The sequence below is a fragment of the Perissodus microlepis genome, chromosome 8 (assembly GCF_051167445.1).
Source record: "Perissodus microlepis isolate ML-2025 ecotype Zambia chromosome 8, ASM5116744v1, whole genome shotgun sequence".
In the NCBI taxonomy this organism is placed as follows: domain Eukaryota; kingdom Metazoa; phylum Chordata; class Actinopteri; order Cichliformes; family Cichlidae; genus Perissodus; species Perissodus microlepis.
In genome coordinates this window covers 24,841,286-24,854,510 of record NC_140468.1, presented here as the reverse complement: position 1 = coordinate 24,854,510, position 13,225 = coordinate 24,841,286, and the positions used below count along the sequence as shown (strand labels likewise).

The following is a 13,225-nucleotide window of genomic DNA, read 5'->3' as shown; positions in this document are numbered from 1 at the left end:
AAAACCTCAAATAGACTCGGGACATGTAGCATGTGTACGTTCTAAAAATAACATCAGAATGAATGTTATAAGCTTAGGAGAGATGCGATCATATGGCTGCCTCTGCTTAAGAACACTGCAGAAATATTCCAGCAATTCTTAAACTGAATTATTGAAATTTCACCCTTACTTTCTATTTCTTGACTCATTTCTTGGTCATCAAATAATCTTCTAGCATGCTGACAACACTCCATGACTCAGGGCTTTCAGTTTATTAATGCAGAAATTTAATAGGCATAATAAATGTAATCATCTAAATGTATCTAATCTATCTAATAAGAAATGTAAATCAACATCAGATGATAGGTCAGTGGTTTTAAGATTGAATTTTGGGATTCTGCACATTGACGCGCTCTGTTTATGATCTGTTTAAAATCACAACAGACTGACACGGAGGGAGAAACATCAGTGGTTAGACTTCTCTCTTATTGATTGGTATCTTCCAAAAACAAGAATGTCATCACTTATTAAAAGACCTGAAAAGCCTTATTTATACTTGATTATTAAATTAGCTTCAATAAACTGAAATAATAATAAGTAAATAAACTTGTAATGATTATTTGAAACTTGTTTTGACTAACACAGCTGACAAGGAATGAGTGTAGATGGCATGACTGACACACTAACAAAAGCAGCATTTGTTAACCCTTTGAGGTCTAAGTCATCATCACCCTAACTGCAGGCTTTCAGAATATTATGTTTTTATTCTTTTTAAAAATGTTCTCTCCAGTTTTGGCATTAAAGGCACACAAAACATGCACCAAATGCACCAAAAACTGTTTACATTGTTTTGCAAAATTGTGTTCCTTGCTTGTCTTTGAGTTACGGTCAGGATTGCATCATCGCTGATGATGGCTCAGACCTCAAAGGGCTAAGACCAGATACCACAGCACAACCTCAGGGGTCTAGCAGAGCGCAGGGCTGTTTTGCCTGTAAAAGTTGGACTAACACAATATCAGGCAGGTGATCGTAATTTTACGCCTGATCAGTGCATAACGGATTTCTTCTCGAACGTTACATTGTAACTAAGCTAAAGTAAAGGCCCATTATTCATCCGTCTTCAGTTTGGCTTATATGCCACCATAATTTCAAGAAGATTTAGTGTGTATTTTTCGCATTTTTCTCAAGTTTTGTTTTTGCAAGTGTTAAGGTGAATCCATGCTTTTGTATGATTCATGCTTCTTTCAGTAACTCAGACTAACGAGGCAGATAAGGCATGAGGGCAACCAAACAGATGGCTGGACCTGCCACCGTCCCCTAACTAATGGTGCATAAGAGTTTCAGCTTTGTGTATGAGACTATTATTTCACATTATCCAGAAAGAAAGGAAAAAATGGATTATTCTTCCTTTTTTAATCAAACTGTAGATTTAATAAGTGCACAAAACAGCTTTTTTTACTTCCTTGGCAGGAACATGATTCCAACAGTGGCCACTAATCTTGGCTCCTGTGCCACAATCACTTCGTCATCCCATGTTTTCCTCTCTCTCTCTCTCTCTCTCTCTGGAGTGTTTTTGTGGGGGGTTACATGCTACTTAGCATGGCAACCTAGTGACGCTCTGAGCCTCTTACACAAGTCCATTAGCAAGCTCATGTGTGCATACAAACGCAGGCATACAAACGCACACAGGGATTAGCTGTCGTCACAGAGAGCAGAACCCGTCACGGCTGCTGGAATGGGAACAGGGTTTCCTCCTATGAAGAGGCTTAAATTAGGAAAGGAAATAATAAGTGAAGTCAGGTGGGGGCTGAAAGGTTAAAGATACAAGAAAAGCCCTGACGACAGGGCAGCTTTACACTTGCGCACACATAAGAGCTGTGCATCATAAACAAGTATCTGAGCTGACCCCGGTTGGGTAAAATTAGAACCAGACACTCAGATGGCCACGCTCTTAAATTGTATCGCTGCTGTTGCAATCGGTGGCTTTAGTGATCTGGCCGTGTTAATAAACTCTGCAAAGAATAGCTCCTGTCTGAGCCGATGGGAGATTGATTGCAGCTTTTGTCCAGCAGCTCTTTACAGTGTTTGATATCTGCTTGTGTATGCAGCAGCAGTTCTTCTTTCTCCGCTGTCTGTCTTTGACCAAGGTGAAACACGGCTTGATGGGGTTTGCTCTCTCTCTGTGTCGGACTGTGACAGACGTGGACGGGCTCTCTTTGCTACACCGATCAGCATGGATGCAGCTCTTGGGGGTGGGGGTGAAACTGTAGCAACAGGATGGAATTTCAACCTCAAACTTGGCATCAGGTGATTAAAATAAAAATCTGTGCTGCGCTCTCCACATCGCCATCTCTGGTGATTTACAGCGTTAAATATGCTACAGTCATCCTGTCTCTGACTGAGAAGCTGCTCGAGAAAAACCTCACGTCGTCTTCTTCTCCCAGAAAAAAAGTGACTCTTTTCTACTCGCTCCATTTGTTCCCTCACACTTAAATAGCCTTCATCGTTCTCTTCTAACACTTCCTGATTGTTCTCATGGGAATATTTAAAGCCATTACGATGGGACTCTTTAACCTCTCAGCACTGGTTCCTTTGTAATGTTGCCGATCTCGGTGTTAAATCTTTTTAATGTTGCACTAAGTCTATGCTCACGTACAAAAAAGATCTATAAACGAAGCTGAGGTGAAACACTTTAGTGTTTGTGCTCTAACAGAGCATTAAAATCTTTATATTGTGTCATGTGACTCTAAGTTGGGTATTAGGGGGGTATTAGCTGGTGTTTACTACATTCAGGAAATTGCATAAACAACAGAAACGGAAGGTAAATAGTTCAGCATGTAGCCATAACACAGTGATTTAGGGTTTATACACTTATGCAAACGTTTTGCAATATTAAAGGTTAGCAGCATGGTGAGAATTAAGCCACAATGACAGCAAAATATTCTTTTCCACAGTTTCTCAAAGAGCAAACGACAGATGATTAATAATGAAAATATCCCTGCTGTAATTTTTAGATATTGCAAGCCAGTACAAACAAGGCAAAGTAAGAAAATGCATCAGAGCGACTGCATGCTCTAGGCTTCCTGTGGCAATTAATTTGAGGTGTTTTAATTCTAAATCTGGCTTTTCCTGAAAATACAGGAGCAAGACATATTCATGAGGTCCTGCATCTCATAGGAATAAAAACAAAAAAATGTAATTAGGCCTCAGTCAAAATGAGCCACTCCTGATAGATCAGCTTATTTCAAAGTATGGCAAAATCAGGCGTTGCACATCTGCAAGCTGCTTTGCAACACACATTTGCTTCTGACTTCATCGCTTTCATATCTGTTGCCCGCTCTGTGCTGATGTCTGGTTGCTCCCCCTGCCTCTGGCTTTTCATGCGTGCACATGAAAGGTCCCAGAAGATAGAAAGTACGTGGAGGGGATTCATTAATTCAATCTCTGGATTCATTATGGCAGCATCCTGCCTTATCTGCCCTGCCCTGCTTGACTCATCTTAAAAAATAGAACTGGTACTTCTGGGAGTTCTGGGTTACACCATTGCATGACTGCAGAAATCACAAAAATTGTTTTGGGTGGATTCAATCATCTCCAGTTGCCTCTGGTGGCCACATGTAGCCAGAATGTAGAGCAGCCAAGCATGCTCAGTGTTTCCCCAGATGTTGGTCAGGAGAGGTATATCTACAGTATATATACTATCTATGTACCTACACAGTCAGAAATAGGGGTACGGAAGGGGTACATTACTGTGCCCCAAGGTACAAAAATGACATTAATACAGTCTAAGGACAAATATTGGACCTCGGGGTAACTATCTGTACCTTTTTTAGCGTCTGAAAGGTACATACATGTTCCTTAATTGTGAAAAGTACTTATTTGTACCCATTCTTTCAAAAGATAAAGTACAGGTTGGTTAAGCTCTTTTTGATTAGAGGTTTTTTTTTAATTCTTTTTGACAGTAATTTATTTGCAACTGTATTGATTTAAGCATATATTTTAGTGTTTTTATTTTATTTTTTATTATTTTCATTGCTGTTGTTGTTTTTGTATTCCCTGAACCCCCCTTATTTTTAAGCTGCTTTAAGAACAATGAATTTATTTGAAAGAAAAAAAAGTAAAAATGCATTTAAACATTTTTTTAAGAGAGTGGGTTTTTTTTAAGTATAACTATTTGGATGAATTGCAAAAAAGCACCCTTATTGAACTCGGAGTGCGAGTTGAGCCCATCCTCACAACATCAAACAAAAAGTAGAAGAAGAAACTCAATGAATAGCTGGTGGATTCTAGAGCTTTCTGTAAATGCAGCAGGTGCCATTTTGTTTTATCAACGGACGGAGATGGATTATGAACTTGCAAGTCCTGGTGTGCTCTGTTCACTTTCAACCGAGGAGCTCTTAACAAAAATACAAGAGTGGGGCTTAGATGTCACCGAAGCTGAAGCTCAGCGTTTCAGAGGTAAGTTTTATTTAAAGAAAAATGTAGCGTAATTACTAATTATTGGTTTAGCCTAGCTTAACGTATATTAGCAATTTAGCTAGTTTCGGCACTCTCTTAGCTCAAATTATGTCTTTTTACAAACGTTTTTACAAACGTTTCATGTGTAACGTTGAGGTCACAGTTCTGAAAAATGAAAAATGTGTACACATAGTATTTGTATAAGTTTGAACTTATATATGTGGTTCGGCCACAGTCTATGGGTTCAGTAACCCCTGCGCAGCGGAACGGCGCGAAATTTGATTCCCTGGTAGCTGAATGCAGTTTACTGTTAGTGTATTAATGGTTTAATAAAATCACGTTTTTACATCCATTCCAAGGTCATCAACACACATGGGCGGCTGAATATAACGTTTAAAGGAAATATCTTGACGCCGCACTTGTTTAAAATATAACAAGGGTGTCGCAGCTGGGGTTTGATAGTCGCGTTTTAAGCAATGTGGGAACTTTTTCAGCATGTAATCTGAGCTTGTAATACGGTCCTGCGGGTGTTATCGCTATAAGTAATCGGTCTGAAAGAACAGACGGCAGAAACTGTCGGAAATCTGGAGAAAGGAGTCACCTTAGTAGTGAATATTAACAAATTACAGCATTCTAGTCTTTTTTTTCTTCCAAACTTGAAAGGGCACAAAAGCATGCTCAGACTCTGCTCTCCTGTGTCCAGTAGTCCCAAACAAACATCTAAATTTAAAAATGAAAACTTTGCATATCGAGAGGATTCACTCTAAAAATTTGGTTTATTTTATTTAATTTACTGATTTTTTTAATGAATATTTCTTTGAACTGAAAGAAGTTGTACAAAAGGTTTTAATGTGTGTGATATACGGTTTTTACCCATGTAAAAATGTGGTGATAAATATCCTTACATGGAATTTAGAGTTTGTACTACCATTTATCTTGCAGACAATGAGGTTGATGGTGACACAGTTGACTGCGGTCTTACTGACACTATGGTTGCATACCTTTTCCAAGGATCCTTCAAAAAGCAGGTTAAATTCAACCAATTTGTGTCAAGGATGAAGGAATCTTCAGTGACGCTGACTCTACAGACTGTCTCTCCAGAAGACTGGCAACCATCTACTTCGTCAACTTCAATAAGGTATTTTCTTATTTATAATGAAGTTAGTATGTCTGAAGCATACATGTTGGCCGTTATGCACTTTTAGGATTTAGTTAATATGATCATTGTTTCTACCATATGTATTGTTACTGTAGTGTTTTATACTTCATGCAATAAAAACAAACACTTAACTGTTTTCACAGCAATGAAAATACTTTGAGACTGCCAGCCTCTTTTGAAATTCCAAGATTTCCCAAAAATCTGCAACTAAAACTGGACAACAAAGAACCGTGCCATAAAAATCCAAGGGACAGACACACAATAATCAGAGTTCTATATGAAGCTGTGGCACAGTATACTATGTAAGTTAATCAGGGTAATGTTAGCTTGTTGCTTTAGAAAAAGCTGAATCTGTCATATTGAAAATAAACGCTACATTACTAAGAAACAATAACTGACACTTGATAAAGTTTGTTTGTCAGCAGTTGCTCTAACACTTATGTTTCTTCTGATATTACAGGTATCCCACAAATTCTGAATATGTGCAAGCTGTGAAGACGCTGGTAATGAAGTATCCTTTCCTCAAGGATCGTGAGGGAAATGGTTATGTAAGTTAAATTTAAAATTTGCATAAGGTTCCTTCAAGATTACAAAGTAAAAGTGAAGCTTTTTTCGATCTTGTTTTGTTAGTAAGACAATCTGTAGCCTCTCAGTAGGTTTGTATGAAGTATGTTTACTGATTCTTTGTTGGGTGTATTTTGTGTAGATTGTTTTTACAGTAACTTATGTTTCTGTTCAACAAGCACACATGGCATATGTCTTTGAGACGTAAATTCAAATCAGAGCGGGCACCACTAGTCGACAGTGAGGCAGTGAGGCGTTGTAAGGAGAAGTTTGGTTCTACGAGGAGAGGGCAGCCTAATAAATGTCAACGAACAAGTCAGAGAAATGTTTGTCAGGTTGGTGTGAGGGACATCTTGAGCTATAAAATGTTCTTGCCTCTGTTATTACATCTAAAACTAAGGATTAGGGATGCAACTGTACCCCTTTTTTCAAACCGAAACAATACCAATACTTGGATTAGAGCACTTGCTAATACAAAGTACCAGTGCTAATACTTCTACCTCACAAAAAATTATTAATTGGAAGGCGCTAAAAGAGGGTGAACTAGATTAAAAAAAAACAAAAAAAACATTTTAAATATGACTCCAAAACTAAAATTTCAAGTTAACAATTAAGATTTTATGTGAAATTATTTCAGAGTTTCCATATTTTAAATATTGGTTCATGGTATCGGTTAACTTTAACCGATACGAGTTCTTTGTGATGCACAGATCGTGTCAGCTCTAATTGTATATTTAGTCTTATGTTGGGTTTCTAATCTGTTTTGACTTTCTCTTCTCACTCTTGCTTTCTTTCAAGGGACCATGCGTCCAAGGAGAGGATTTATTATCCATAGACGCCCACTTAAAGGTCTTACAGTGCCAATATCAGAAGATGCAACCAGATACCATGGTGGTTCATAACCGTATGCAGCAAACGTTTGCTTGGCGGCAAAAAGAAATTGCAGATGGTATGCCTGTGGAGGATGTGTTGAAGAAGTACCCCTTCTTAGGGATGCCTACTGGTGTAAGTCAGAAAGCTGAATTGAACTTGGAAATAGCTGTCACATTTAACATGTTTATAGTAGTAAATTTTATTTGCCCTTGACCTTGCTTTCTTCATCTGTCCCTCTTTCCTTTTTTTGTATGTTCATGTAACTTCTTACAGTATTGTTGTTAAATTCTATAAAAAAATAATTATGCAGCACCATACATAATTAATATCAACTTTAGATTATTTCATTTTCATACACTGTTATTTTGTACTGAAAATGAATTTTTTACTTGTAGCTGTGCAACGAACTCGGGTGGATCCAACCAACAATGGGTAATGTAAGCCAGCGATTTCGTGAAGGGCTCTCATGTGTTGCAGCAAAGGTGATTGACCTTACACGAGGGAAAACCCCACTCTACCACCTCTACCTTGATGCAAGAGAGGAGGCTCTCACTGATGACCTACCAGGTATTTGCTTTTGTTTTTAACTTCAAGGCTTCCATTTTATATAATTTTTATAGGTAACTGGAAATGCCAGATAAAATGCATGGGTGATCTTGTGTTGTTTTTTTTTTGTTTGTTTGTTTTTTTTTTGGCAGATCTTGACACAAGGGCTGCACTTTTATTCCTGCCATACGTCTTCAAGGAGAAACTGGATCTCTTTGTCATACTTGGAGAGGTGTGTGTATTAAAATATTTAGTCTATATAAAAGGAAAACAAATGTATCTTTTGTTAAGAGACTAAGATATTGCTTTCCTCTACCTTCTCTTTTGACTTCAAAGGTTCATCCTAAAACCCCCTATCCAACTGTTCAGCTACTTCATGAAGACTGGAAACCAGTGTTCTCCAGAAGCGCTCCAAACATTGTGAAGTTGGATGGCAGTGAAGTGTGCAGAAGCTCGTGTATTTTTTAAGGAATCATCTCTTCTTTCTGCTTGTATTTTGTCTTCAACCTTGCTTATCCAAAACATCTGAAGAACACCCTGATTTTTCTCCAAAAGTACATTGTGAAAATAGATGAGGGTGAGGACCGGCCTCTGCCAATCACAGTCACCAGACAAATAAATCTTCTGTATTGATCACCATGCCTCAGCCACATCAGTGCTCCAAATGTGGCAGAAGAACCTTTAGTTTGACAAAGCTTATTCAGCACATAGGACTTATTCATTCCCATGATGCCAATTTTGATATAACTTGTGGACTCAGTGACTGCTGTTCTTCCTTCAAAAAATATGAATCTTTCAGACGACATGTGTATAGGAAACACAGAGAACAGGTGTTGTGTCCCCATAAAGACTTAGATGAAAATGAGCAGGAGGTAGTCAGTCCACACCCAAATGAATTTGCAAATGACATAACTGAAAATATTGAAACCCCTCCATCCTGGGATGAATTTATGATAAATTTCAGAGACAATCTTTTCAAGTTCATTCTTAAGTGCAGAGAGAAAAATTCTTTACCAGTCTCTGTTCAGGAAGAAATTGTGGAAGACATAAATTTTCTGATGTGTTTTTTCAAGGAGAACTACGATGCTTTTATAGCATATCATTTAGAGAAAATGGGTCTTGACGTGTCTTTGTGTCCAGAGCTTAAAAATGTCCTGCATTCAAATGAATTTTTTGAGAAGGCTTCAACAGCTATTCGATATCCTTATTTGGTCAAAGAACATTGCAAATCAAAGCTCAACATGATAGAGCCTGTTCATTGCAAATTAAGAGACTCTGTGGGTCATACAGTTGGCTCGTATTCATATGTGCCTGTTGATAAGGTGCTAAAAAATTATCTTTCTCATGAAGACATACAAGATCACATTTTTTCAAGTGGCAATTTGGAAACTGATGAATTTCTAACAGATTACTCTGATGGAGAAATCTTCAGACATCATCAATTCTTCAAGGATAACCCAAATGCACTGCGACTCCATTTTTATGAGGATGAATTTGAAGTACTTAATCCCCTAGGATCTAAACGATCCAAACACAAACTTAGTGCATTTTATTACACTGTAGGCAATTTGGACAAAAGGTACACTTCTCAGCAGAGACACATTCATCTAGCGTTATTGGTACGCTATTCTTTCGTTAAGCGGTGTGGTTGGCATGTTATCCTTAAACCTTTGCTTGATGATTTGGAAAAACTTTCCACTGATGGCTTTACTTTTACCATTGATAAAACTGAACACACTATTCATGCTGCTCTTGCAACTTTATCTTGTGATAATTTATCAGCTCACATGATTGGTGGTTTTTCTATGTCATTTAACACTGGCAGAATTTGTCGGTATTGCATGGCTTCTTATGAAGATATGAAACAATCCTTTGAGGAAGAAAGCTTTGTTTTAAGAACATCAGAGGTTCACCAGTATCATCTTGCACGAATCCAAGAATTTCCAGATGATAAAACAATATATGGTGTAAATAGTTCATGTCCTTTTGACAGACTGAGTTATTTCAGTGTTACACAAGCTTTACCACCTGATGTAATGCATGATCTGTTGGAAGGTGTAGTTCCTCTAGTTATGAAACTAGTGATTTGTAAAGCCCACACTGAGAAGCATATTACAATTAGAGAGATCAATGAAGAATTGCAAAAAATGCCCATTGGTCAGAATGACAAAACAAACAAACCAGTACAGTTATCAGAGAGACTTCAGAGTGTTGGTATTGTTGGATCAGCATCTCAAAAGTGGTGCCTGTTCAGATTGCTGCCATTTCTGATGGCAGACCGTGTGCCACCTAATTGTAAATATTGGCATGTTTTTCTTCTATGTCGTGAAATAACAGAGATTGTAATGGCTAAAAAAGTGCGAAAAGAGAATATTTTATTGTTGAAGTTGCTTGTCCATGAGTTTCTCACAAAACTGAAAAGTGTATTTGGGGATGTAATTACACCAAAGTGTCATTATTTAATCCACTATGCAAGACTGATTGAAATGTTCGGCCCTCTACGTTTGTTATGGTGTATGAGATTTGAAAGTAAGCACCAGTATTTCAAAACGTTGTCCCGCAATTGTAGAAATTTTATGAACATTGCTACAACTTTGAGCAACAGACATCAGTTCAGACAGTGCTGGGAGTTTTCTAACAAAAGTTTACTTGGTGAATTTGAAAATGTTTTTGGAAAAAGTGTGACTACACCATTTTTGTCATTACCACTGGAACTGCAACAAGCACTGACAGTCTATTGTGGCTTTTCTGAAGTTGATAGTGCTAAGAAAGCTTTCCAGCGTGTGTCAGAAGTAATTGTGAACAGTGTCAAATACTGTGTAAGAGATGTGTTTGTCATTGATGTACTGCATTCAGAGAAGATTCCTCTGTTCTGGCAAATTAAGTACATATTTAATATTGACACAATGTGGGTCTTTTGTGGAAAAATTCTCATTCCTCTGTTATATGACAACCATTTTCATTCATACAGTGTTAGAGTTGATAGTGAATGGACGTTGCTAAAACCTGGACAGGAAATTGATGTTGCAGCTTATGACACATACTCTGTTGATAACAGTTTGTATGTAACAGTTAAGCAATGTATTTAAGAAGGTAATAAATGTGACAAGTATTTTTGACTTTGTATCTTCAATTTTTCAAATCTTGAGAGGAAAAATATAGGAAATCTGTGTGTAGATACTGAACCTTTAGAAAGACATTTTTGTACTCCTTTTAAGGGTTCTTTTTTGTACTTTATACTAAGGGTACAACTTTGCCCTTTAAAGTACAGGTTTGACGTGTAAAAGGTACAAATTACAAGGGTACAAATCAGTACCCACAGTTTGGGGTACAGAACGGTACCTTAGAGGGTACCACCCCAGTGACAAGCCATTGTACCCCTATAGGTACATTTCTGTACTTTAATTTCTGAGTGTGTATGATTTGGACACAGGACCTGGGCACTTTGCAGTGATTGGTCAGTATTCCGGAGTCAAATGTGAGGCCACTTATCCTGATCCCAAACAAATCTATAAAAGAATGACCGACAGAAAAAAGAATTAAGCTCTCACAATGATCTAGTCAAACACTAGACCTCAACCTGATTGAAATGTTTTGGTGAGACTCTAAGAGAGTTGTACATAAACAAACCTGCAAACTTCAGTGAACTGAACTAATGTTGTAGAGAAGGACGGGTCAAAATATCTCCACAGTGATATGAGAAACTGATAAACTCATACAGAAAACAGTTACTTCAACGTATTCTTGCTAACAATAGTTCTATAAACTACTCAGTCTGCACACCTCTTTCAATATCTATATATCTACCACTAGTAACCTGAGTTATCCTCAGTTAGCTGAAGGTTTTTTCTTTGTTTTTTTCCAGTAAAATTCCATTGATTTCCATCACTGTTGTCTCCTTGCAGGGCTGACCTTGACCTGTGGTAAAGGAATAGGTCCTAGAAGTCTATGTATCTTTGCTGATGTGGCAGATTATCTAAATTTCATCAATATATGAAAATCAGGATCACAACAAGTAATATGAGAGGTGCTAGAATTACTTTGAAAACTTTTAAAGAATCCTCCAATTTCGAGCTGATTGCTAGAAGTTATCAGTTAAGCACTGCTGGCATTGAACATGAGAGTTTACAGATCAATAGAGTCGATGGTGTGAGTAAAAACACAAGCACTCAGGTTGACATTGAAGGAGAGCCTGGATACTGTTTTGCCCTGTTCTCTCTAACCTGCTATACAAACAGCATGGTGTCGGGGGGCGGCCGGGATGCTGCAGCACTCTGTCGAGTCCTGGAGGAAAGCACAAGTCCATCTCATCTCTTAATTACTGTTGTCCCTGAGAACCAGCCGGCTAATAACTGCCCCACTGCTGCAGCAGGCGGAGGACTCCACTGAGCACGAGCAGATGGAGGAAGAGAGAGAAAGTCTCTGCTTCACAGCGAGCCAGAAGAGAGAGGGCTCAACTAGGCCTTTCTTGACCATCTGGACTAGCATGCAAAACACAGTTCATGCGCACAAGCAGGCACGCACTTTATTTTTGTAATAACACAGGCCATGCTACACCCTGTTCCCAGTCACAGCTGATTTGTAAGAACATTTGTCATCATCATCACCTCTGAACACCTCCATTAGAGACGCCCTTGTCAGAGAGCCAGCGGCAGCAGTACCAGGTACAGAAAGTACTTAACAAAACAATACAGACTTAACAAAACAAGCCCTGCTATTGCTGGTCCGTGCTATACGTGGATAGCCAGATACAGTAGCAGCCACACTGTAAATAGCAGTGCATTACTGTAAATACACACAGCTTTAACCTGGTCAGCGTGCAGAACTCCTTTTGCTGCTTCCTTTTCTAGGAACATATGTGCTGATAAGGATCAGTGGCAGATATGGGGCAGTATTAGCACGGACACTGATGCGGCTAATCTCCCTAACTTTCTAAGATGTTCTTCTCGTCAGCGTGGACAAGAGCGCGCACACTGGCACGGAAGCCGACCTCAATCCTCCCCTTTCTCTAGGCCGGTGGATCCAAGGGCACAGGTTTTATTTCAGTGCACTCTTGATGACGCTCTGGCCAGCACACCACTGCCACCACAGTGCGGGTGTGCAGTAGTCTTTTTCTCCTGTGTGACTGGGAAGACTGAGACAGAAGAAACACATTTATATATGAGGAGACTCTGCAGTGGAGTATGGAAGCCCGTTTCCGCCACTAAATAAAAACAAAAAAGCTAGTATCCATAACTCGAAATTTCGAGTTATTTTCTCAAAATTTCGACTTATTAACTCGAAATTTCGAGAAAAGTAACTAGAAATTTCGAGTTAGCTCTGCCAATCAAAAATATACGTGAATGAGGTCGCTTTCTTGTTACCCGGAAGCATATGGCGCAGAGGAACGCGCACTCAAAATCGGATCCCAACAAATTGGCGCTTTAGCGAGTACGTTTGCTGATAGTAACACCATGTGATTCAGCTAATAACACAGGGATTTCATCATTTGTGAAGCCAGGCTGAAAACACTCAGCAATCTGTGCATTCACGACTGGATGTAATACCGGTAGCTTAGCTGTAGCATTTGTAGCTGAGGGCTTCAGCTTCCGGGTAACGAGGAAATGACGTCATTCACGTAGATTACTGATTGGCAGCGCTAACTCG

The 13,225-nt window shown here is 38.7% G+C and overlaps 1 protein-coding gene across 3 annotated transcripts; it reads left to right on the top strand.

The window, feature by feature from the left end:
* The first annotated feature begins 4,203 nt into the window (after window positions 1–4,203).
* Window positions 4,204–10,698, top strand: LOC146382081 (sterile alpha motif domain-containing protein 3-like). 3 transcript variants are annotated; one of them, XM_084938361.1, is made up of 9 exons: window positions 4,204–4,437; window positions 5,449–5,575; window positions 5,740–5,898; window positions 6,057–6,144; window positions 6,340–6,495; window positions 6,959–7,165; window positions 7,429–7,600; window positions 7,732–7,811; window positions 7,916–10,698. In XM_084938361.1, the coding sequence occupies exons 1-9, from the start codon at window positions 4,248–4,250 to the stop codon at window positions 8,045–8,047; spliced, it is 1,311 nt and encodes a 436-aa protein (XP_084794487.1). In that variant the 5' UTR covers window positions 4,204–4,247; the 3' UTR covers window positions 8,048–10,698. The 3 variants fall into 3 exon arrangements, with proteins under 3 accessions (XP_084794487.1, XP_084794486.1, XP_084794488.1); XM_084938360.1 differs by having other exon boundaries at window positions 4,205–4,437; window positions 5,380–5,575; XM_084938362.1 differs by lacking the exon at window positions 6,340–6,495 and having other exon boundaries at window positions 4,207–4,437; window positions 5,380–5,575.
* The last annotated feature ends 2,527 nt before the right edge of the window (window positions 10,699–13,225 follow it).

What these genes read in the sequence shown, in the direction of transcription:
- LOC146382081 (XM_084938360.1), top strand. Translation starts at nt 4,248, where the DNA reads ATGAATAGCTGGTGGATTCTAGAGCTTTCTGTAAATGCAGCAGGTGCC. An exon ending in ATCGTGAGGGAAATGGTTAT is followed by an intron (nt 6,145 to 6,339) that starts GTAAGTTAAATT and finishes CTGTTCAACAAG; the next exon opens with CACACATGGCATATGTCTTT. An exon ending in TCTTAGGGATGCCTACTGGT is followed by an intron (nt 7,166 to 7,428) that starts GTAAGTCAGAAA and finishes TTTTACTTGTAG; the next exon opens with CTGTGCAACGAACTCGGGTG.